Source organism: Hemitrygon akajei, chromosome 4, assembly GCF_048418815.1.
Source record: "Hemitrygon akajei chromosome 4, sHemAka1.3, whole genome shotgun sequence".
NCBI classification, from domain to species: domain Eukaryota; kingdom Metazoa; phylum Chordata; class Chondrichthyes; order Myliobatiformes; family Dasyatidae; genus Hemitrygon; species Hemitrygon akajei.
Window position 1 is genome coordinate 97,281,679 of NC_133127.1, and position 26,551 is coordinate 97,308,229.

Genomic DNA, 26,551 nt, shown 5'->3' on the forward strand with positions numbered 1-26,551 from the left:
GAAGAATGGATCACCAGATTCTGCTTTAACTCCATCTACAAGTTTGCAGGTGACACCTCTAATAGTTGGCAAAAGCTTAAATAATGATCAGTCGCAGTACACAAAGTCTAATGACATGGTGCCATGATAACAACAGTTCTCGTATTGTCAGAAAGAGAAAAGAGAAGCTCATTGACTTCAGGAAGAGAAGTAATGCACACGTTCTTTTACATCAATGGTGCCGAGGTGAAGAAGATGGAGAGCTTGAAGTTCCTAGGAATGAACGTTACCAACAGCCTGTCCTAACCACATTGATACAAAGGTCAAGTCAGTTCACCAGCTCCTCTACTACCTCAGGAAGCTAAAAAAATTTGACATGTCCTCTTTGACCTTCAGCAACTTTTATTGGTGTACCGTAGAAATCATCCTCTTCAGACGCATCAATGCTTGGTGTGGCAACTGCTTTGCCTGAAACCACAAGAAACTGCAGACAATTATGGACACAACACAGTATAATCACAGAAACCAGCCTCATGGACTCTCCTCCACAGCCAACATAATTAAAGACCTCACCCACTGTCTCCTCTCCCACCTCCACTAGCCAGAAGATACAAAAGCCTGGAAACATGAACCACCAGGCTCAAGGACATCTTTAATCCTGCTGTGATAAGACTATTAAACAGTCCTCATCCATGAATAGAAACAAATCTTCACTCCCACTTGACAGTGTACATAGATACCATTCATGGAAGTACAGCGTGATGTACTTTTCATACTAAGCAACACTGCAAGGCATCAGGAATATTCAACACAGTAGCATAGCAGTTAGCATAGTACTTAATAGGCCAGTGACCCAGGTTCATTGCCCGGCACTGCCTGTAAGGAGTTTGTACATTCTCCCTGTGACCTTGTGGGTTTCCACTGGGTGGTCTGGTTTCATCCCACATTCGGTTAGTAGGTTAATTGGTCACATGGGTATAATTGGGCGGTGCAGGCTCATTGCTTCAGAAAGACCTGCTGATGTGCTGTATCTGTAAATACATTCTTTTTTTAAATGTACAGTATAAGCAGTATAAGTTTTTTTTTCCAGAAGAGGAAGGGATATGAGAAAAACAGGTTTCATTTGAAAGACAGGCATAGAGTCTTGGCTGCTGGCTACTTGCATCTAAATTTCCCACGAACACATTGATACATGAACCTAAAATACTCCGTAAGGAAACTTTGTAGCTGCATCCATTACTACCAAGAGATTTGTGCCCATGAATGATCCAGTAAAATCCACATGAATCCTCTGACAGGCCAATGTAGGCTGTTCCCTGAGATGGAGAGGCACTGCCCTTAGCATCTTCTGGATGTGTTGACATCCCAAACAAGGCATAGCAAGCTGTGCGATCTGCTGGCCTATCCCAGACCATCAGCCAAAACTTAGAGCCAAAGCTTTCATTCTGACCCCACCTAGACGATCAGCATGTAGTTCCTCCAACACTTGAGCTCTCAGCTTGGATGGTACAACATCTCTCAATCCCCACATAAGGCAATCCACATCAAGGGTAAGTTCATCCCGGCAGGGATAAAAATGGAGGAGCTTGAATTTCTGCTACATATTCCAGCCATTTTATGGTGTCATATGGACTTGAAACAGTGTGGGGTCTTTTCCGATGTCCCTTTGGATCAGCTCTGCCATAATAGGGGGACTTTTGTTTTGTATTAGAATGTCAATGAGTGTCCTCTTTTGTACACTTTTCAGGTATGTCCAGTGTAAACAGGACAATCCATCAGCAATTTTATGATTAGTTGTCCTCTTGTATTTGATATTACAATTGTGTCCTCCAAGAAATAGAGCCCATCTCTGCATTTGTGCTGCTGCTGTTAGTGGAACAACCTTCTGTGGATTGAAAATGGACACTAGTGGTTGATGATCAGCAATGAGGGTAAATTCTTTCCCGTAGAGGTACTGGCTGAACCGTTTTATACTCCAAACCAAATTCAAGACCTCTTTGTGAACAACACACACAAAATGCTGGAAGAACTCAACAGGCCAGGCAGCATCTCTGGAAAAACGTACAGTTGATGTTTCAGTCCGAGAACCTTGAAGATTCAGTGTAGGCATCCCTGAAAGAGACTTTGCAGTGCCATAATCCAATCACAAACAAGAGAAAATCTGGAAATCCAAGCAGCACGCACAAAACACGAAACATTGACTGTGTTCTTTTCCATAGATGCTGCCTGGCCTGTTGAGTTCATCCAGCATTTTGTGTGTGTTGCCTGAATTTCCAGCATCTGCAGATTTCCTCCTGTGACCACATTGTGAATCTGTGCATGATTTTTCTCTGCAGTGGTAAGGAAACGTAATGCATAGGCTCTGGGGAGTTCTCTTCCATCACTCAGCATGTGATGTGACTGCACCTATCCTATGAGGCAAGGCATCACAGGAACGCTTCACTGGATGATGCAGATGAGCACCATATCTGACATCACCATTTTCTTTGCCTTTCGGAGAGCCACCTCTCACTATACTGTCCTTTCCCACTTCTTCCCAATCTGTAGTAATGCGTTCAAGGGGTGGTGCACAGTAGGCCAGTTTGGTAGGAACCTGTTATAGTAATAGACAAATCCTAAAAAGAACCATAACTGTGACACATCCTTTGACCTGGGAGCATCCATCACTGTTTGAATTTTCTCAGCACACTTGTGTAAAATCTTGTGCATCAATGGTGTCACCACAGTGTGATACTTGGTTTAGCGAATTCACACTTGATATATCATGACTGAGTCCATAACACTGAACAACAAAGATTCCGCATCCTGAATACTTTTGGATGTACAAGGGGTGATTGATAAGTTTGTGACCCAAGGTAGAAGGAGTCAATTTTAGAAAACTGAGCACATTTGTTTTTTCAACATAGTCCCCTGCTACATTTACACACTTAGTCCAGTGGTCGTGGAGCATATGGATCCCTTCTTTGTAGAAGCGGTCCACAGCAGGAGTGATTGATATGTTTGTGGCCTAAGGTAGAAGGAGATGAGTTATTAACTTCAAACTTTCTGCATAATCACTCAAAGAGTTGAACTGCACATATATGTAACAAGAGCATCTTGGACCTCCTGGTGGTCCACAGCAAGGTGATTGATAAGTTTGTGGCCTAAGGTAGAAGGAAATGAGTTAAACAGCTCTCGTTACATGCACGTGCAGTTCAACTCTTTGAGTGATTATGCAGAAAGTTAAAATTGACTCGTTCTACCTTAGGCCACAAACTTATCAATCACCCCTCGTATCTTATGGATTCTGGGCTGCTGATCGTGAAAATCATCATGAAATTTCCCTATCACATATTATTTCTTTGAAACCGCCTGTTATTTCAATTCACAATTCAAGTCGGAATAACTGATGCCAAGATTAAGGAAGGCATTTTTGTTGATCCACAAATCAAACAAGTCATCAATGACAGGCAATTCAAGGAACTTCTACTGGGACCAGAGAAAATCGCATGGAAGGCATTCAAGGATGTTGTTGAAAATTTTCTTGGCAACTATAGAGCACCAAACTACGTGCAGCTGGTTGACAATATGCTTTAAGCATTCAAAACCATGAAGTGCCACATGTCACTAACGATTCATTTTCTGCATTCCCATTTAGACTTCTTCCTTGCAAATCTTGGCGCTGTCAGTGAAGAGCATGGTGAAAGGTTTCATGGAGAAACGGTATCAAGGCAACTGGAATCCATCATTGCTGGCTGATTATTGTTGGACACTTAAGCCAGAAGCCTCAAACACTGATACAAATGAAAATCATCAACAAAAGATTTTTAGCTTAGTTGAACTTTTGTGAAGTGTCAGCACAGTTACGCATTTAAGCACATTATATTCAATAAAAGTTAATTTCTTGTTTCTCCAAATTCCTACGTGATACAAAAAGTCTGAAATTATATTTGTGTTCAGATTCAAGCAATCTATCATAATCAAAAAAATATTCTGAGGAAGCAACACTTTCAAAAAAAAAATTGTTGTCCAGTGTAATCTTCTAATCATTTTAACACTGTCTTGAGATTTTGGAGGCGTTCCCTGCCATCCTTACCAGTAATGGTGTTGTCATCCAGATAACACTAAGTGCCTAAACAGTCCTTCAGCATCTGGTTCATAGCTTTCTCCCAGGTGCAGATGCTGCTCCAAAAATAAGCCTATTATAATGATAAATCCCTTTGTGAGTGCTTATGGTAAGAAACACTTTGTATTCTTCTTCAATCTCCATCATTAGGTAGGCCTTGGCTAAATCCACTTTGCTGAAGTGTTTCCCTCCAGAAAGGTTTGCAAAGATATTCTCTATCCTGGGCAGGTCATATTCATCTACTTTCAGTACTGGGTTGATGGTGACCTTAAAATCATCACAGACCCTGACAGGCCCATTCTTCTTTGCTACTAGGACCATAGGCATTGCCCATAGGCTCCACTCAACCTTAGAAAGAATTCTTTCATCCTGTATGTGATCTGGCTCACTGGCTATTTTATCATGGATGGTATAAGGAACCAGATGGGCTTTGTAAAACTTACATGTGGCATATTCATTTAACACTATTTTGCCTTTGATATATCTGAGTTTTCCAATACCATCCTCGACACTGATATGGCATCATCCAGCTTTCCACTGACTCTATCGCAGGGTTTGGATCTCCAATCAAGTTGTAGTTGGGCAGCCAATTATGCCCCATTCTGACATTCCTGTTTTTGCCACGTCCAAGCTTAATGTGGCTTGTTGGTTGTTGTATTTCACTGTTACGAGCATCTTTCCCCATAGGAGTTATCTTTTCTCCAGTATAAGATCTTAGTAGGATATTTGCAGGCTTCAGTTCAGTATCTTTGAAAGGCCATTCAAACACATTTTGTGGAATGACTGAAACCGCTGAGCCAGTGTCCAATTCCATTTTAATTAATTTGCCATTCACTTCTGGTGTAAATTATATTGTTTGTCTCTTGTTAGTTATCACTTTGTAAGTCTCAAGGCTATTCAGTCCTGGGTCATTCTCATCATTGTCAGATTTTTCATCAATAACATGCAGATTGGTGCCTTTTTTGAAACTGCAACTTGACTTTTCATCTTTTTCTCTTCCCTGTGCAATCTGCCTGACATTTTTTTTGAATGTGTCCTACTTTGGTGCATATTCTGCAATTCTTGTCTTTAAACCTGCATTATTCTGGTTGTACATGAGCCCCTGCCATTACAGTAACACAATTTGTTCAGGCAGGCTGGTTTCTATTTAGACGTTGCAATTTTGTTCATGTTCACTGCAACTCAATTACCTCTCTGGCTGCTATATCCACTGATACAGCAATTCCAACTGCTCTTTTAAATCTGAGTTGAGCTTCATTTAGGAGCCATTTTTAATACTTTAGTGTAAGATTCCACAAACCAAATGATATCACAGTGCATCCTTTAGCCTATCACTGAACTGACAATGCTTGGACAGCCTCTTCAATTCAACCACGTACGCTAAAATGGACTCCCCTTCCTTTTGATTCCACTTATAAAACCCCAAGCCTGATAGAGTTCTTTGAGGAGGTGACCAGGCATATAGATGAGGGTAGTGCAGTGGATGTGATCTACATGGATTTTAGTAAGGCATTTGACAAGGTTCCACTCGGTAGGCTTATTCAGAAAGTCAGGAGGCATGGGATCCAGGGAAGTTTGGCAAGGTGGATTCAGAATTGGCTTGCCTGCAGAAAGCAGAGGGTCATGGTGGAGGGAGTACATTCAGATTGGAGGGTTGTGACTAGTGGTGTCCCACAAGGATCTGTTCTGGAATCTTTTTGTGATTTTTATTAACGACCTGGATGTGGGGGTAGAAGGATGGGTTGGCAAGTTTGCAGACGACACAAAGTTTGGTGGTGTTGTAGATAGTGTAGAGGATTGTCAAAGATTGCAGAGAGACATTGATAGGATGCAGAAGTGGGCTGAGAAGTGGCAGATGGAGTTCAACCCGGAGGAGTGTGAGGAGGTACAATTTGGAAGGACAAACTCCAAGGCAGAGTACAAAGTAAATAGCAGGATACTTGGTAGTGTGGAGGAGCAGAGAGATCTGGGGGTACATGTCCACAGATCCCTGAAAGTTGCCTCACAGGTAGATAGGGTAGTTAAGAAAGCTTATGGGGTGTTAGCTTTCATAAGTCGAGGGATAGAGTTAAAGAGACGCAATGTAATGATGCAACTCTATAAAACTCTAGTTAGGCCACACTTGGAGTACTGTGTCCAGTTCTGGTCGCCTCACTATAAGAAGGATGTGGAAGCATTGGAAAGGGTACAGAGGAGATTTATCAGGATACTGCTTGGTCTAGAGAGTATGGATTATGATCAGAGATTAAGGGAGCTAGGGCTTTACTCCTTGGAGAGAAGGAGGGTGAGAGGAGACATGATAGAGGTTTACAAGATATTAAGAGGAATAGACAGAGTGGACAGCCAGCACCTCTTCCCCAGGGCACCACTGCTCAGTACAAGAGAACATGGCTTTAAGGTAAGGGGAGGGAAGTTCAAGGGGGATGTTAGAGGAAGGTTTTTTAGTCAGAGAGTGGTTGGTGTGTGGAATGCACTGCCTGAGTCAGTGGTGGAGGCAGATACACTAGTGAAATTTAAGAAACTACTAGACAGATATATGGAGGAATTTAAGGTGGGGGGTTATATGGGAGGCAGGGTTTGAGGGTCGGCACAACATTGTGGGCTGAAGGGCCTGTAATGTGCTGTACTATTCTATATTCTATGTTCTATCCTATGCTGCATAGAATTATCTTCAGTAAGATACTGGAACAAACATTTGTTGAAATGCAGAAGAAAATTCAACACATTTTCCTTTTCAATGTTGAAGGAAACCAGGAAGGCATCAGCTCTAACAGTCTTCAGGAAAATCTGCTTTTCTTTGAAAAATCACACAATTTGCTACTCAATGTTACATGTAGGAAAAGTTGAGAAGTAATTTGTCTTGCTGCTTACTGCTTGCTGAAAGGGAATTTTACTATTGGCCACCCCTTCCAAACAGTGGATTTTCCATGAATTTTAACAGCACTGAACACTGGGGTGCTGAGGACGGGTAACTAAATGCCTGTATCTCTGCTGATGCTTCCTGGGCACACATTGCAATTGGTTTTGAACCTACAAAGTCATACAGTTTTGTTACTTTACGTCAGTGAATGTTTTCCTAAAATTAGAAATTTTCTCTGTATGTTGCAGGAACATTTAGACTACTTACATCATTGCCCTCTAGTTCAAAAAATTCAAACTGCATAGAGATCCTGTACTGCGAGGGAGCCACAACTTGCCAGACACAATTCTTGTTTGGAGGGTATTCCTTTGGCCAGCCTGGTGAGGTGATTGTTCCATTTAGCTTTGACAGAAGTCCTCCACAGGCAGCTAAAATTTAAAAATAGCAAATTTAAATTACAAACTCAATCTCCATACAACTAGAAATAATATCAATACAATGACCCTGGCTTTACAAGCTGATGTTTAAATAGCTAAGTAATATCAGTAATGAAGAAATAGTAATGCAAGGTACAGCCTGAAAGTCTCTTCACAAGGTTAAATGAGGTTTGGCTTCAATCTTCCTGATTTCATGCCATAACCTGCTCTGTGGTTTGATTGTTTAAGTGCTTTGATCAGCAGGAAATAGTCCAGTGGGACCAATTTTGCATTGTTCTTGCAAAGAACCAGCACAAATGATAGGCTGATAGCCTCATCCCACTTTGTCACTCCTTGCAATAAAATCATCACTTGGAATGGTATAATAGGAAAGGTGCCAGAACCAATCCACAGGGCTTTAACACATGTGTTCCAGACAGAAACAGAGTTATTTTAGTTGCTGTGCATGTCCCTGCACTAGTTTGGATTTCTATTGCTGGATGAGATAACTGAAGGTTGTTGTCGACATTCTATGAGGGCCTGAGCGATTTCCTTACCCTGATATGTTGTCACCAGTGCAATATTTGCCCTCATCCCTCAGTGTCAGTCACTTCAGATGAGAAAAGTTTAAAGTGAGGAAGATGGTATGAAAATCAAAACTGGTATTCTGAAAATCAACTCAATAAACTGTTTTGGTCTACCTGTTTTTAACTGATAGTTAATCTTAATCATAAAAGGGCAAAACAGGGCAAAGACTACAAAAAGATTAATGTTTTAATTGATCCATTACTGTGCAGAGAAGAATACTTTGTTTCATAATTTATTTATGCAGTATTTCATGGCATTCAATTCTTAAAATAATTAAGAAAGTAGCTACACAGCCAAGAAGTAAATATTCTACCAAATCGGAACCCACCTTGAGGAAGAGACGAGGTACCTTCCGCATTGCCCTCTGAGTCCGGGTATTAGCAGGAGAGTGAAGAAATTCACCAGAGACTGAAACCTGTACCACATTACTATTGGTTTTCCCAACTACAGCAGGGTTCACACGAGCACGTTGCATACATGAACAGAGAATCTTCACATAATTACCCGGTAACCTTATTTTACAACATTTACCTTCACAACTTTTCTTGTCTGCTGCAAGTTCATAGCCTGGGTCACAGGTACACTTGTAACTGCCCAACGTGTTCACACATTGCTGCTCACACCCTCCATTGTCATGTCTGGCACACTCATCCTCCTCTGTGGAGATGAAAGTTATTGGTTAGCCAAAGAGTTAACAGGCTAACACTTCCGGATGAGGTTTGCTCAATTTGCTGAGCAAATGCATTACCTATAATCACCCCGCCATCAGTGTAACATTGGGGCAAGATCAACATAAACGCTAAAGGAACATAAAAAAATGTCCATGCATCCAATTTTACTATCACTAAATCATAAAGCACCAAATGAAACCATTAGACCAATGTTTTGTATGTCAGATCTTTGAAAGAACTATCCAATTAGTAACAACTTGCCTTTACTCCATACTATTTTTTCTTCGCAAACACTTAATCCATTCCCTTGGGAAAATGATTACCGTACTGAATCTACTACCATTACCTTCTTTTGATCTGCATTTCATTTTTCTGTAGTTAAATATTAATTCCCCTTACCTCTGTTCTGTCTCTTTTTTCTAGTTGTCTGAATTCTCTGCTCCCTGGTTATTGATTCTTTTGCCTCTAGAAACTCGTTACTTACTTTAATAAATTCCTTTTGGGTTCAAGCATTGCCCACTTGATCTCCTCCAAACAATGAAGTTTTGACTTCCAATAATTTGAGTACAATATTTCAGTCTGCCACTTCACTGCAGGTCAGAGGAATAGTCTCTTAGATGCGACAGTAAACTGAAACCCCTTCTGGCCTCTCACATTAACATGAATTATCCTGTGAAATTAATTCTATGAGCAATAGGGGAATTGACCTCAGCCTCCTGGTCAATCTTCATGTGTTATGCAACATCACTAAAACAGATTATCTTAAATGACGGTATTGCTGTTTGTAGGAGCTCACTGAGTGAATACTGACTACTGCAAGCCTGACCTCAAAATAATGACTGTCCTTCAAAATCATTTCAATATACCCTATAACATGTCTTGGCAGAAAGTAAAGGGTTCCATACAAGTGCATATCTTTCCTTTTATTTCATAATTTTAAACATGAACATTGAATTTTCCTTTAATTGCTCCTGCTACAGGAAGAACCACTGCAGTCTTTTCACACCATCAAAATCTTGCATCCATACCACCAATTCCACATCAGATCTAACACCTTGATATCCTTCCTAGTGTGATATTTTAATATGTGCACACTGGCCCAGAACTTTATTGATGAATCTGAAGTCAGCAGTATGAAAATTCCAGGAAGCCTTATGGTAATTAAGTGCAGGACATCTTTCATGTTCCTCAGTAAACTCTTTGTAAGATAGATTTCTCATAGTTGTTTAGAATGAATGTTGTGTGAGTATTGATAAGGATCGGAACTTGATAGAATTTGATGCCATGATGGTTAAGGAAATGATCATGTGGGGCCTGAAGAAAATATTGTTTGAGCATTGTACCTCTTCTCAAACAGTGCTCGAAAGGTATTTATTTTATTGTTACTACTCAACACACCTTTTTAATTCCCTGGAAGCTCATCCTGGAAGCGAAAACAAACCTTACTTCCACTGATCCCAGCCCACTTCAAAGTTTAAAGTAAATTATTATCAAAGTACATATATGTCACCATATACAGCCCAAAATTTATTTTCTTGTGTGGGCATACTCAGCAAATCTATAGAATAACTATAACAGAATCAATGAAAGGCCATCCAACTAGGGTATTCAACCAGAATGAAAGAGACAGCCAACTGTGTAAATGCAAAAAGAACTAACGATAATACAAATAAATAAACAATAAGTATCGAGAACATGAGATGAAGAAACCTTGAAAGTAAGTCCATAGATTATGGGAACAGTTTGAAGATGGGGCAAGTGAAGCTGAGTATTCAAATTCTAACAATTCTTTACCTAGGATTTAACCAGGAGTTTGGGCATAATTTGCTAATTCACTGCCAAATTTCAGTAGGAGATCCTGGAACCATGTAGAAATTCAATACTGCCATCTTTTATTTTGGTGCTTAATGAGTAAGCAAGAAAAATTAATATCATAAATTTCAGTAATTCAAAAACAGAATAGTGGTGTTGATGACATTCCCTGAACAGAAGATTATTGTGATGCTGGTGGTATTATTTACATCTGATGAAAACAATCAGTCTAAAAAATCTTCACTGTATTAACATCTGAGTTAAAACAAATCCCATATTATGCAAAATATTTTATACCAAACAATTGCAAATTTCATAAGATACACCATAATTTTTGTTTGGTGTCACATGTGAAACATCATCACAAAGGATCTGATAGGTGAGAAATTCACCAAATACGGAGCTATTGATAGTGTTGTGTGCTCTAAAAGGAACCAGGCTCCTATAATGCACTTGAAGGTGGGTCCCAAGGAAAAGATCACAATTGATTCCCCTTAACCCAAAAAGAGAATTAATTTAATCATCCATGATGTTCAAAGTTTTGATACGCATCTGAACTTCATTGTGAGCAGCTTCAGTAAAATCCAGCACTGACACTCATGGCCAAAATCAATGCCTAACTGTGTTTGCCTACCGTTAGGTTGTATTCCAGAGTTAGGATATATAGCAAATATTAACCTCAGCAACCGATCTTTAGACCTGAACACAGACTGTAGATTACATTTAAAATGCAGCCCTGGACAATAGGTTCCTGAAGCTGTGGACACAAGTTAATTGCAAACCAAAAAATCCTGATTAAATTTCATTTTGGGCATCTAGAGTGAGTGCGAAGGAGGAGGTGTGAAAATTATATGTAATTCAAAGGAAGCACTGTTGATACGTTGTAAATATAGAGTTGTTCTTTGACCTTTAGCATATACAACGTCATGTAATATATTGGGTCAGACAGGCCTGTTCCTACAGTGAGTGTCTCTTATGTGGAATAAACCACTTTTGTGTAGCTGGCTTCAGTCTCGAATGACTTTGTTCACATTACAACATTTGGATGCTGGTCCAGATTACCTTTGTGTGACCCACCACGTGGCCAGCTTCTCAGTGGTCTAAGTGGGTAAGCATTTTAAAAATTAGCACTCATACTTGAACTTGTTTGGGTTGGTAACTAGGGGATCACAAGGTATCACAACCATGAGGGAGAGCAGTGCGGTGTGTGTCCGTGCATGTATGTTCCTGTAAGGGTCTAAACTGTCCGTCTGTGAGACGGAGTTATGAATGGTGGTTACCGATGGTTTGGGATGCCAGTGAGGGGCATGTATACTCATTCCAGTATTCTGTATTTTGGCAGACGTGTTTGCAAGTGAATATGTATGTTTTAACAATATGTCTGTGACCTTGGTGTAAGAGTTAGATGCAAAGGAATACAACAGGCATTACGAATCCAGATGCACATAAGTGGCAGATTGATACACTCTGTGGTTTTAAGAGTGCACTGTTTAAATTTTATCCATCATTTATATTTTGCATAATGTGGGAACTAGTGTGAAGATATTGAGGGAGATGCCACCTGTATCTATTAGAACAGTATCAATTGATGTCAAGCAACATCATGTCGAGAGACCTGATGACCCGAGCCAGCCCTCGACTTTGATTATGGCCAACCATAAGCCCTCCACCCCTGGAGAGAAGCAGAGCACTTTGTCAGAGTCGCCTGTGGGAATGCAGAATTCGGGCTCAGGTTCGAGGAAATGATTGAAATACAGCAGCTGCACCCTAAAGATATCCATGTGCTGGTAAAAGTGAAATGTCTGGGCAATATATAGGACAGTATGGCCCAGGGAATGCAGGATATTATAGGGCAACTACCGGGAACACCAGCAATGAAGAGAAACATTACTTCTTTAAGGGGGAAAGTGAGGTAGCGACTGGGTGGGGGGGAAGGTGAAAATAACTGGGGGTCAATAGTTCAGAGGGGTAATAGGCCTGCCATGGATTATGAAGAACATAAATATCAAGCGCATGAGGTGTACTCAGGGTTGGATAATCCAGGGAAGGAAAACCCAGTCTTCCTAAAAATGCTGGGTGCAAAGGAGGTGTGAAAATTATATGTATTTCAAAGGAAGCATTGTAGATGCATTGTAACGATAGAGCTGTCCTTTGATCGTTACCATATAAATTGTCATGCAATATTGGGTCAGACAGGCCTCTTCCTCCAGAGAGTGTCTCATTTTGTTAAATAAACCACTTCTGTATCCACTAGCTTCAGTGTCTCTCCAGTGACTTTGTTCATACCAACTACAGTCCTTACCACACTGTTTGACATCATTTCTATGGCATAGCATTTTATTTCTTTTATTTAGAGATAAAGCATGGAACAGACTCTTCTGACCCAATGAGCAGCACTGCCCAGCAACCCACCTATTTAACCCTAGCCTATTCATTAAACAATTTACAGTGACCAATTATGGTCTACGGGAGGAAAAGCACATGGTCATGGGGAGCATGTATATACTCCTTACAGACAGCACTAGAATATAGCTTTAATTGACTTGCTCCACCTCTGCTTAAATAGCTGAAATTAGAACAGAAAATGCTGGAAATACTTAGTGGATCAGGCAGTGCCTGTTGAGGGAGATGCCGAGATCTCAGATCAATAACTTTTGATCAGAACTAGAAAAATTAGAAATCACATTCTGTCTACATTCAATCACAGGGATGGCCTTTGCCTCTCCATCCCTCCCACTTTTTTTGTAATTTAAAACACATTGTTTTCTAATGAGACCTCATTCTGGTGAAATAAAGGTCAATATCTGTTTCTCCCACCTTACATGCTCCTTGACTAGCTGAGTATTTGAGTATTTTCTTTTCTTTTTTATCTTGGGTATTCAACACCTGCAGGATTTGTTTCCTCCTCTGCTTTTCAGCTTAAATAGCAGTAGGGTTGTCTCTTGGTGGCCATCAGGTGAGAGTAAAATAGACTCACTTGTGATAGCACCAGACACAAAATGCTGGTGGAACACAGCAAACCAGGCAGCATCTATAGGGAGAAGCGCTGTCGACGTTTTGGGTCGAGACCCTTTGTCAGGACTAACGAAGGGTCTCAGCCCGAAACGTCGACAGTGCTTCTCCCTATAGATGCTGCCTGGCCTGCTGTGTTCCACCAGCATTTTGTGTGTGTTGTTTGAATTTCCAGCATCTGCAGATTTCCTAGTGTTTGCTGTGATAGCACCAGTGCTGGTTAGGTTTTGAATAAAGGGAGTACAGAGACAGCTATTAGAAAAAGCAATAAAGCACTGCACCTTCTGGATTTTTCACGCTCATGATCTATTCAATAAAACCATGGCTAATCTTATATCTCAACACAATATTCCTGTTTGATTCTTATATCACTTGATCCTGTTAGTATTCAAAGATTTATTGAGATAACAGGAAAATGATCATATCTATACTAATTATTTCATTCAAGACAATGTTCTTCCATTCTAATGTCCTGAACTAGTGACTATTATTCTACACCTATTATTTCAAATCACATTAAATAGCATTAATGGTAAGACTCTTGGCAGTGCAGAGGATAAGTGGGATCTTGGGGTCTGAGTCCATAGGACACTCAAAGCAGCTGTGCAGGTTGACTCTGTGGTTAAGGCAGCACACGGTGTATTGTCCTTCATAAATCGTGGGATTGAGTTTAAGAGCTGAGAGGTAATGTTGCAGCTATATACAACTCTGGCCAGACCCCACTTGGAGTTCTGTGCTCAATTCTGGTCGCCTCACTGCGAAAAGGATGTGGAAACCACAGAAAGGGTGCAGGGAAGATTTACAAGATATTGCCTGGATTGGGGAGCATGAATTATGTGAATAGGTTGAGTGAACTCAGCCTTTTCTCCTTGAGAGACGGATGGAGAGATGAGAGGTGACCTGATAGAGATTTACAAGATAATGAAGCATTGATTGTGTTGATAGAGGCTTTTTCCCAGGGCTGAAATGACTAACACGAGAGGGCACAGTTTTAAGGTGCTTGGAAGCAGTTACAGAGGAGAGTCAGGGGCAAGTTTTTTTACACACAGATCATGTGGAATGGGCTGCTGGCGACAGAGGTGGAGGCGGAAATGAGAGGGCCTTTTAAGAGACTCCTGCATAGGTACATGGAGCTCAGAAAAATAGAGGGCTATGGGTAAGCCTAGGTAGTTCTAAGGTAGGGACATGTTCAGCACAACTTTGTGGGCTGAAGAACCTGTATTGTGCTGTAGGTTTTCTATGTTTCTATGACATCAGGACTGAATTGCCCAGAGCTGCAATAGCGTTCAGCTTACTGCTGCGTAACCATGGCAACCAGTGAGTTATCACTGAGTATCAGCTGTCACTCACAAACTACCAATACCGACTGCTCAATCTTTTACTGTCCAAATCCAGATGAGTACATCAGCTCAGCGAGTATTTCAAAATGTATCATCCATATAATGTGTTTGCAACAGTCTAAGGGACACCAAGCCAGTGTGAGACTTTAGCCTTGAAAACATCTCACTTCTCTCAGGTTATAAAACATCATTCAGTTTCATTTTGTGGTAAGTATAATCATTATGTGCCTTTGTATTTCAAGTGGAGTTTAAAGAATTGAGAGGTGACACCACATGCTGTACGCCAACAAATTTTGTTTGTGCGTGCAGTCTTAGGCCAGAGGTTCCCACTGTTTGTCAGAGAAAGTCTAATATGGCCAGTCAACTGCATGAGAGGAGAATAATGATCCTAAGATAAATATCTTTGGATCAAGAGGAGGGAGATGTTGGCCAGAAGAAACTCCAGTTACAATTAGTGGATTTGACAAATCAAGGACAGGGGAAACAGACAAACCAGTTGTCTCTGTTTCCCACCCCCCCACCCCACCCCCCTCTTTTGTGGACTCTGAACTGATTCTTGTTCTGGGATAATCTAATCACAGCAATTGAATGTGGACACAATGACCTGCTCAACCTAACACCATTCTTAGTCAAGTAGCTATTTGTTATGTAAAATGCGTGGGTTCACAGACTAACTACCTGTGCACCCCACTGGAATCCCTGACCTTCCATGAACAGACAATGAATAGAAAAGGTATTACCCAGGAAGGGAGTCTACACTGGCCGGGTGTTCCTGGTGGTTCCGAACTCCACGTGTCCGAGGTGGGGTCCTCCTTATCCGTGATGGTTGGTTTCAGATTGCTGGAGCATTATCACCCTTATGTATTTAGAGCTGCTGACTCTTGTAGTGTTCTTCATCAATTGAATTGGTGGATCTCCATCCCATTGTCTCAAGGTCACCTGATCTACCTAGGGATCCCTCTCATAGGTTCAAGTCCAGGATTACAATCAACAATGTCTCATGGTTCTGCCCACCCCAGCCCATATATTTGTGTCTTTCAACTCTGACTGGTCCAAACCAGTCAAATGAGGCGACCCAGACAAAGTCTAATGAGATTACAAATTGCTTCTTCGGTATGTCTGCCATTTGACAAAATGAGCAACTCCTCATCTAAGAATGGTCTCAGGTTTAGCAGGTCATTTCCTGAAGCTCGTTGTGTCCACGTTCAATTGCTCTGATCAGAGCCAATTGTCTGCTTCCCCTGTCCTTGATTTGTCAAATCCACTAACTGCAGAGTTTTTTCTGGCCAACATCACCCCTCCATTAGACAGCTCCTCATGGTCAAATATGTTTGCTTCAATGAAGTCAGTGGGTTCTGAGGTGGCTGATCATACCTGTGTGAAGCCCAAGGACTCTACCACATAAGGGGAACACACTGCTTTTTGAGGAAAGAGTTGGGTAGTCAGGGAGATAATGTATTACTTGTACTGTTCACACATGCTTTCAACAAAGAGACCTGAAGTTCCCAGTGCCATCCAAGTTGTTTTATTCTATTTCAAATGGCCATGGCCAGAAATTGCTGTATGTCAGTAAAGACTTTACATGTATTTAAGAAAGCTTTGAAAACATTCTTGGCGTTCCCTCTGTCCTGTTGCCTATTCTCTGGAATGTGGGAGAATCCTTATTAAATTTGCCTGCCCTTAGATATTTGATGATATTTTGTATCTAGGTGATGACATGCAAACTGTGATTCTAACCAAAGGGTTTTCGCACACTCATTGCAAGATGGAATCAAGCAAGGCAGTGTCATCACAACAAAACATTTCTGATGTTTCTCACTGCACTTCACCAGCAAGCTCCCCATTGGAGTAGAGCTACGGGTCAAAAGAGAAAGTTTTCAATTTATATCAGCTCCACTCTAGAAAAAGGTCACCAAGATGCTCCACTGTATTTCAATGGGCCAGGAATTGCTTTGAGTTGATAAGGATTTTGAAGAAGGATTTAAAACCTTAAGTCATAGAGATGCAGCACATACCTTTTGCATATGTATCTATGCACTGCTGCATAGGTATGCAAAGGAAGTTAAATTCCAAGTCAGTGGAGCATATGAGAGAATGGGTATGTACTAAATATCCACTGACTAAACATTCCCTACCAACCTACACTGCAAAATGCAATAAAATTCAACAACAAGATCAGGAAAGCACAGATACTTTCCCTATCTCATCAGTGCTGCATCTGTCTGTCTGGGGAAAAGAAAAGATATTGTTCAATGATCAAGACATCAAATACCTCAAAACTGTTAACCTACTGTGTGACCAGATCTCTTCCCTCCTGCATGCTTCTGAGAAATCAACAACAAAGCAGTTCCCCCAACATCTTGTAGTTTGGAGATGGCAGATCTGCGCACTGGCAAGGTACGACCAATGCTGCCTTTGCTAGATCCTTAAATTCACTGGCAGGAAAAACAAAGCAACATCAGTATTCCCTTGAAAACCAACATCCTCAACCGATGCTTTTTTCAAACACACTGATCTACAATCACACCCTGAATCCTCCCACATACAGGGCAGAGAACACTCCATGATTTCCATCTGCACCATCATGGTCGCATGACAACAACAATAGGTATTAACTCTGTGTGTGTGTACACACACAGACACGGGGCGGGGGGGAGTGGTTTCTGTAGACTTGGCATGGTGTAATGCCACAGGGGGTGTGGCGATCTCTCTCTCTCGCTCTCTCCCCCACCCCCTCAAGGGATCAAGGGATAACTGTGCTAAGGAATCTTTAAAGGACGCCGAGATTCAACACTTCATTTTCTGTTTCAGTAGAACATTGAATTTCTCAATTTCAGGTAAAATCCAACCTCTGTTTGACAGATCCCTGCACCCCACAATCTTATCTCCAGACCTCCTATTTTTGTCCTCTTACTCCCCCCTCCAGCCACCACCCTCCATCAACCTTATTCTTTGCCTCCCACCCCTGGTTCCACCCACCTACTCCCCACTATATTACCCTCCTCCATCTGATTCCACAGTGTTGGCCAGGAAGAATGGCAATCTTCAAATCAGTGAATTCAAATGAATCAAGGACAGTGGAAGCAGTCTTTGTTCTTGCTGTGTGCTTGAGGGATGGAGGCTGCCATTTTGTGAAGACACTCTATTCTTCATTTTGTGAGCTTGACATGCTGGGCTTGATTAGTGTTTTAAAGAAGACACAAAGACTCTTCAGGTAATCTGCTGGACTGGAGGTCATTTCCAAATAAGGAGTTATTTGTGAGGTGTTCTTTGGTTGGCTATAACATGCAGAATTGTGAATGCCTGAGGCGATTCGAGCTCATTGCTGACTGAGAACAAAGAGCCATGAGTCAGCAACTGTCCCTTAATGGGGAGAGGTCAATAGATGGATGCTGCTTTGGACCAGAGCCAATGACCAGGTGTTAAAGGCCAGACACGTGACCTGCAGCCAATGACACAGGAATGCGACATTTGAATTGATAAGGAATGGATATAAAAGTGGATGCTTTGTGGGTGCTGGTGGCGGTAACTTCGAAGAATAACCATCGCAGACACAAGCAAGAAGAACCCTGCGTGAAGCACGTGGAGAGTGAATCGGGACCACGAGGAACAAGGAACGCCTGGCCAGCGTAAATTCCTCTGCCTGGGTAATACCTTTGCTATTCTTTGACTATCCAGGAGAGTCAGGGGTACTTAGCAGGTGTGTGCACAAGGTATTTAGTGTATGAATTCACATACTTGTTAGTTTGAACAATAAAGGTAATTGTCAGTAAATACAGATCTCTCTGTGCCTCACTCAGAATCATTGGAAGAGGTAGAAGCAGTATCTCTCTCTCTCTTTTTTCCAACAACAGGTTCATCCGCTGTCCCCTTTTGGCTTCCATGATCACATTCCTTACTTATCAGAAGCAGGCACTGGAACCCTTTGTGCCCCCATTATCAGTTTTCACCCTCACTCTCATTTCCACCCACTTGGCTCCATCTACCTTCTATATGGCTCCCAACTCCACTCTTCCCCCTCTCCTATCTGGCTCCCAAATCCACACTTACTCCCTCTCAAATCTGGCTACAAATACCTATCCATCATTCATCTCTCCCTCAGTCAACTATCACTTCTAGGCCCCTGTCAAACCATTCCTCTTTACCACTTCATTTTCCTTATCTCTCCTCTCCATTCTCAGTACTGATGCAGGGCGTCAACTGAAAACACTGACAATTTCCTTCACACAAACAATGCTGCTCTAGCCACTGAATTCCTCATGGGTCGTATTTGTTGACCTGGGTTCCATCACTTAGACTTTCTTCTGTCACCACACTCATTAATGCCTGTGGTTAACTATGCATACCCTACCCTTCTTTGGAGACCCATGCAGATTTTCATCGATGCATCACAGAAAGCATTCTCACTTGATGCATAGTGGCTTGGTCTGGCAAATTGTAGCAGATCCAGATCGTTCCTGAGGCAGGAGTTAATTCTAGCCATAACCAACCTCTCAAAGCACTTATCACAGTAGATGTGAGTGCCACTGGGTGATAGTCATTGTGGCAGCTCACCCTGTTCTTGTTGGGTATGATTATCACCCTTTTGAAACAGGTGGGAACCTCCAACTGCAGTAGTGAGAGATTGATGCTGTCCTTGGAACACTCCCACCAGTAGGTTGGCACCGGTTTTCAGAGCCCTACCAGGAACAGCATCAGGGCCTCATGCCTTGCGAGGGTTCACCCACTTGAAAGATGTTCTGACATTGGCCTCCAAGACAGATAACACAAGGTCACTGGATGCAGCAGGGATTTGCACAGATGAAGTTTTATTCTCCTTTTTAAAGCATCCATAAGAGGTGTTGTGCTCATCTGGGAGTGAAGCATCACTGCCATTCAGGATGTTAGGTTTTGCTTTGAAGGAAGTAATAACCTGCAAACCCAACCAGAGCTGATCTGCATCCAACTTCATCTCTAGCCTCCATCGGAATTGTTTTTCCGTTCTTAAGTTAACCTTCTGTGGGTCATATCTGAACTCGTTATATAGTTCTGGATCAACTGGTCTTGAATGCCACAGACCTAGCCCTCAGCAGACTATGAATCTCCTGGTTCATCCACAACTTTTGATATGGATATCTCCCGTATGTTCTTGAAAGCACACACTCACTCGCACAGTTTTTAATGAAGTTGGTGACAACTGAGGCATATTTATTCAGTCTTGAAGATGAATCCCTGAATATTGTCCAGTCCATCAACTCAAAACATTCCTGTAAGCACCCCTTCTCCTCCTTTGACCATACCTTCTTGGTCCTCACCCCTAGTAGTGCAGTCTTTGTTTTTTCCTCACCTTGTGGAGCATTGGGCAGTAAACCATACCCCACATCCTCTGCCTTTAAAAGACTGAGCTAGGGTAAATGGTGAAGCCAAAGGGCTACAGCTTAAATTGCGGGAGATAGCCATGTTGCCCTGAAGCAAAGTACACAGCAGTATCCGATGTTCCTCTTGCTCTGAGATATTCAGTTTTATTTTCCAGATACTGTACATTCACCAGAGGCATAGTCAGGAGCAGGGATCTACAGCTTCTGCATTTCAATCTTACTTGCAGCCCAGCATGCTTCCTTTTTCTTACAGGGAAAGTGCAGACCTAAGTCTGCAGTCCGAGATCCGTTGATTTGAGTATCACTAGATTTTTAAAATCATTTTAAAACTCTGTTGCTTTCTGAAGTACCCCATGTCTGTGACTGTGGGTTTCAGCTCTAGAAATCCTGAATGGGAATATTTGATGATTCCCATCATAGCTGCATGCAATGACTCACCCCTTATCAGCACCATCTTTGATAAAAATGTACCCTTGGCCTCACAATCTACCTTCTTATGATCTTGCATTTTACTGTTGACCTGCAATTCACTTTCTTTGTAGCTTTTACATTTATTGTTGTTATTTTAACTTGTTGTACCTCACTGCATTGTGTAATAATCCAATATACATGACAAATCTTTTACTGCATCTTGGTATATGTGACAATAACAAACCGATTCCAAAAAGTAAGGGAATCATACCATGTGATCAGGCCAATATTTATCCTTTGATTAACAAAATAAGAACAGGTTATTTTGCATTATCACATTGCTCCAAGTAGAAGATTGCTATGCATAAAGTTCTTCCATTATAATAATAATAATTATATTTCATGAATATTTCAATGACCTTTAATGTGCTAATGTCATTTCAGGCATAATGTGCATTATGTCAATGAATTTTTGTTTCTCTTATTCAAAGACACAATGCTCAAAAAAAGAATGTTTACTCTAACTGGGTTGTACTTACATTAATCTCAAACAGCACTCAGGAGTTTGTATATATGTACCTTTAAAAAAATTTGCTGCAAATCCTGCTTTATTGACGGTTCCATCAGAAACAAACTTCATCCATAGGGAATTGGAAGTAGACTTGATGTCTTCAGGTTTGTCATAGCCGCAAAATCGCCCAATCAATGGGCTGTTTTCATTATTACCATTTCGGACTTCAAGATAGTCATAAGCACAGTTGTCATGTCTCTCAATCTATGATAAAATAAAGAAAATGTTTTATTTAGTTTTGGATAACGTTCAAAACCAACTTTGAAGGGAATAACCAACATTTAGAACAGAACATAGCACAAATAACACAGAAACTGGTGCTTCAGCACACCATTCCTTTGGCAATCATGATGCTAAATTAACTCAATGCTATTCTGGCTGAAAATAGTCCATGTCCATTAATTCCCTACCTCTTCATGTGTTTATCTAAATGCATCTTAAACATGGTCATCGCTGACCTTAAACCCTCTAGCTTGTGACATCAGCACACAGGGAAAAAGATTCTGACAAGTTACTCTATTGTTTCCTCTTATAATTTGATATTCATCTATCAGGTCACACTCAGCAATCAATACTCAGGAGAAAACAATCCATGTTGACTCAACCTTCCCTATCAGACATTCCAATCCAGGCAACATCCTGGCAAGCCCCTTCCACACTCTATCCAAAACCTCCATATCCTTATGAGAGTGCCTAATTGCAATCAATGACCCAACCAATGAAGGTAAGCATGTTGGATGCTTTTACAATCTTATGCACTTGTTCCACCAGTTTTAGAAAGCTATGGACTTGCACCCCAGATGCCTCTATACATCAACAATTACAAGAGTGCTTCCATTACTGTACACTCTAATTTAAAATCCATCTGCCATTACTCAGCCCAAATTTTCAACTGATCTATATCATGAGGGAGAATTTGCATGTGTTAAGCATGTTAAGCAGGATTTAGTTTCCAAAATACACTGTATTCAGCTTCTAAGATGCAGTTACACTTGAACCAAAGTTTGAAAGGAGCAATCAGACCTTCTGGGCTAACATATCATGTGTTTTATTTATACATGTGAATGACTAATTTTTACTCCTGAATAATTTAAACTACAGAAATGAATGTTGAATTTTAAATTAGACTAACCAGCATGGAATCTACATTACTGTGTTAAATGCAAACTCCAAAGAGCAGAGATTTCTTTCATTATCTGTAGACAGAAGCAAATCAACAACTATAATCATAATTGTACATTGCAGCTCTGAAGAAGGTTAATTTTATAAGCAACTACATTTTACCTAGTGCTACTAACCAAGGTACACAATTAAGTGCCATCACTTTCTTCCTTCTATGATTTTTATTGAGTATCACAATTACCTCAAAAGCCTGGAAAACTAATCCCACATGGTAGTGTTCAGACAATGTTATCTTCCATACACATTCCTTCAATGGTCTGTAGTCATCTGGATAGTTAGGAGACTGGATCTGTCCAGATTCTTTACTGATATCGCCACCACAGATTGCTATCAATTTGAAAGTTATTGCATGTGAAGAAGAGTTTAAATTTCAAAACAACATCTTACAGAGCAACACACACAAAATACTAGAGGAACTCAGCAGGTCAGGCAGCATCTATGGAAATGACTAGATAGCTGACGTTTTGGGCCAAGACCATTCCTCAGAACTGAAAAGAAAGTGGGGATGCGCCAGAATGAAGAGGAAGGAGAAGGAGGCTAGCTGGAAGGTAATATGTGAAGCCAGGAGGTTGGGAAAGTTCAAACGCTGGAGAAGAAGGAAGCTGTTGGTAGAGGAGGATGGACCATAGGAGGAAGGGAAGGAGGAGAGGACCAGGGGAAAGTAATTGGCAAGTGAGAAGAGGTAAAAGGTCAGAGTGGGGTGAAGTTTGTTTACCACAAGGAGAAATTGATATTCATGACATCAAGCTGGAGGCTACCCAGACAGATGGATTTTTTTAAAAAAAACAGAATGTTATAAAAGTTTCTCCCCATCTTAATTTTAAATGTATGTGGAACATCTCTCCCTGGGTAAACAATAGGAAGGATAACAATGCAATGAATTGCACAATGTGGTTAATGCATGAACTTGATATTCCAGTAATACCACCACCAGCCATATAACATTGCATGTAATAACATAAACACAATCCACCTCAGTCCTCTTGTGCCCCATGGTAAAATATTCTGCAGCTGAATTTTTGCTACACTTCTCCTTTTCTTGTGTTAATACAGAAATATGTAAATGTCACTTGTGATTTGTGAGCTGGTCACGGTGGGTCAAATAAAAAAGGCCCTGTCATAATTCAACTCTCTTCTCTATGAATCTCTACAACTCTCCTGTAGTTACAAGCTTAATGTGTTCAGTGTCTCACCTTGAGTGTTCTGAAGCCGCTATTGGCAATCTCAGGAATTCAGCAATTTAAAAAGTAACAAATAGTATTTATGGCAACTGTGATAATTATCAAACAAATGATTAATCATTATGTTTTATTAAGTATAATACTGTGGAAGACTTTGCAATTTAATTCTAGACTAAGATAACCTGATTTTTTTCTTCAGATATGACATTATAGAAGGAAGGGGAGATGAATTTCTGCAGGTGTAATCAGACCCACCTGGAATAGCTTCTGTGGAAGAGCTGCTAAAATCGTTAAAAATAGAATAAATGCAATTTAGTCTACATCTCCTCAAGTTCAACTGAACTTCTGTCAGTTACAGCAGACATATGGGAGAAACCCCATGAAATATTCCTCACTTAAAATTAATTTTGTCTGTAACTAATTTTGTCAGAATTTTGAAATTAATTTTGTCAGAAAAGCGGCTTCCATCATCAAGGACCTCATCACCCAGAATATTCCCTCTTCTCATTGTTACCATCAGGAAGGAGGTATAGGGGCCTGGAGGCACATAATCAGTGATCAGGAACAGCATTCCAGTTTCTGAGTGGACATTGAACCCATGAACCTCACTACTGTTTTTTAATTCTTATTTTTGCACCACTTATCTTGATTTAACTACTTAATATACATATATACTCAATGGAATTCAGGTCTTTTTCTATACTTATCATGTATTGCATTGTACTGCTGCTGCAATGTTAACAAATTTCACGACACATGCCGATGATATTAATCCTGGTTGTGATGCAGGACTTTGTACATATGATGAAAATACATCCTGGGCAGAAGAGTGAGTGAGTGAGTGAGTGAGTGTGTGTGTGTGTGTGTGTGTGCGTGCGTGCGTGCGTGCGTGCGTGCGTGTGTTTGTTTGGAAGGAGATTTCAAATTTGTGATTTTACTTTAAAACAGCACATTTCACTGCATTTTTCAAAGTACAGATGGAATAAAGCTGAATCTTATGTCATCAGCTCTACTGTAGTTCCTCCTACATCTCTGCTGTCACTGACTGAAATTCAGCAGAAATTCAAGGGATGTAGACTAAATTGTAGTTATTCAATTTTTTTTAAAAGAGATATTGACAGCTGTTCCAGGTGGGTCTGATTACACCTGTAGAAATACATCTCCTCCCTCCTTTTCACAAATCCCCCATCAAACCTAACACATCCAAGAAAATATCTGCCATTCATTTTCTGTCCTGCATCAAGTCTAATGGCCTCCCTGATGACCATATCTGCAGGAAATGGGCCCAACTTCAGCTCCTGACCATTAAAACCAAGGAACTGGAGATGAAGTTGAATGTATTCACTGCCATGCAGGAGGCTGGACACCTCTCAGATGAGACTTCTACTGAGATGATCAGAGTGCGGACTTCAGAAAGTAGACAGGTAGGGGCGTAAGCTGTCAGCTTGAGGTTCCCCTGTAGCCATCCAGCACCTTCCAAATTGCCCCCAGAAACTCTAGCCACTGATGTCCTGCCATCATCCCTGCTAGTGTCCCATTCCAATCAACTTTGGTCAGTTCCTCTCTCATGCCTCTGTAACTCCCTTTACTCCACTCTAATACTGACACATATGACTTTAGCTTCTCACTCTCAAACTGCAGAGTGAATTCTATCATATTATGATTATAGTTTCTTGAGGGTTCCTTTACCTGAAGCTCTCTAATCAAATTCACTTCATTACACAACCCTAAATCCAGAATTGCCTTTTACCTAGTGGGCTCAACAACAAGCTTCCCTAAAAAGACATCTTTGTAGGCATTCAACAAACGCCTTCTCTTAGAATCCAGCTCCAACTAGATTTTCCCAATCTACCTGCATGCTGAAATCCCCTACAAAGATCCCAACATGCATACCCCTTTGGGTACTGTTGGGGATATGGTGGGAGGGGGCAAATGACCTATCAGCAGCACCAGGCCAGTGGCACCATGGCCAGCTCAGAGGCTCAGCAGTGAAGGGTAAAGCTAGGAGACTCAGTAGTTAGGGTGGCGGACAGGAGATTCTGTGGCTGCCAAAGAGGCATCGGGTGTGTTAGGGTCCAGGATGTCTCAGAACAGCTGCAGACTCTCAAGAGGGAGGATGAGCAGCCAGAGGTCATGCTGGACATTGGCACCAATACCATACGTAGAAAGGGGGAAGAGGTCCTGTGCAGTGAGTATAGGGAAGAGCAAGACCTCCCAGGTAATAATCTCCAGATTACTCCCAGTACCACGTGTGAGTCAGGGCAGGAATAGGGTGATAGTACTGATGAATGAGTGGCTGAGGAATTGGTGTAGTTGGCAATGTTTCAGATTTCTGGATCATTGGCATCTCTTCTGAGTAACAAAAAGAACAGGTTATATCTGAACCTGAAGGGGACCAATATCCACGTGGGCAAGTTTTCTCATGCTTTTGGGGAGGATTTGAACAAATTTGGCAGGGGGATGGAAACTGGAGCGATAGGACTGAGGGTGTGGCAGTTGGTATACAAGTCGATGCATTGTGTAGTGAGGCCGTGAGGAAGAACAGGCAGATGACAGGTCTCGGGGTATTTGGAGGCACATGATAAAATAGGACCAAGTCAGCATGGTTTCCTTAACATGAAGTCTTACCTAAGAAATATGTTGGAATTCTTTGAGGAAATAACAGGCAAGATAGACAAAGGAGAGTCAATGGACCTTGTTCACTTGGATTTTCAGAAGGCATTTGACAAGGTGACACACATGAAACAGCTTAACAAGATAAGAACCTTTGTTATTACAGGAAAGTTACCATTTATGGATAGAAAATTTGCTGATTGGCAGGTGGAAAAGAGGGGGCTTATTTTCATTGTCCACCAGTGATTAGTGGTGTTCTGCAGAAGTTAGGGAATAATTCTTTTTTATATTATATGTCAATGATTTAGATGACAGAATTGATAGCTTTGTGGCCATGCTTGCAGATGATACAAAGATAGGTGGAGGGGCAGGTAGTGTTGAGCAAGCAGCTGAAACACTTAGACTGGGAGAATGGACAAAGAAGTTGGAGATGAATATAGTGTAGGGAGGTGT

General features: G+C 41.2%; 1 protein-coding gene across 2 annotated transcripts in view; it reads right to left on the bottom strand.

Moving 5' to 3' along the window:
• tll1 (tolloid-like 1) overlaps positions 1-26,551 on the bottom strand; it is a 396,079-nt gene that overhangs the window by 108,122 nt on the left and 261,406 nt on the right. For both annotated transcript variants that reach the window (XM_073043080.1, XM_073043082.1), the window contains exons 13-16: positions 22,486-22,631; positions 21,131-21,326; positions 8,480-8,605; positions 7,212-7,372 (exon numbers count right to left, since the gene is read on the bottom strand). In XM_073043080.1, the coding sequence (XP_072899181.1) occupies positions 7,212-7,372; positions 8,480-8,605; positions 21,131-21,326; positions 22,486-22,631 (629 nt within the window). The remainder of the gene's footprint in view (positions 1-7,211; positions 7,373-8,479; positions 8,606-21,130; positions 21,327-22,485; positions 22,632-26,551) is intronic.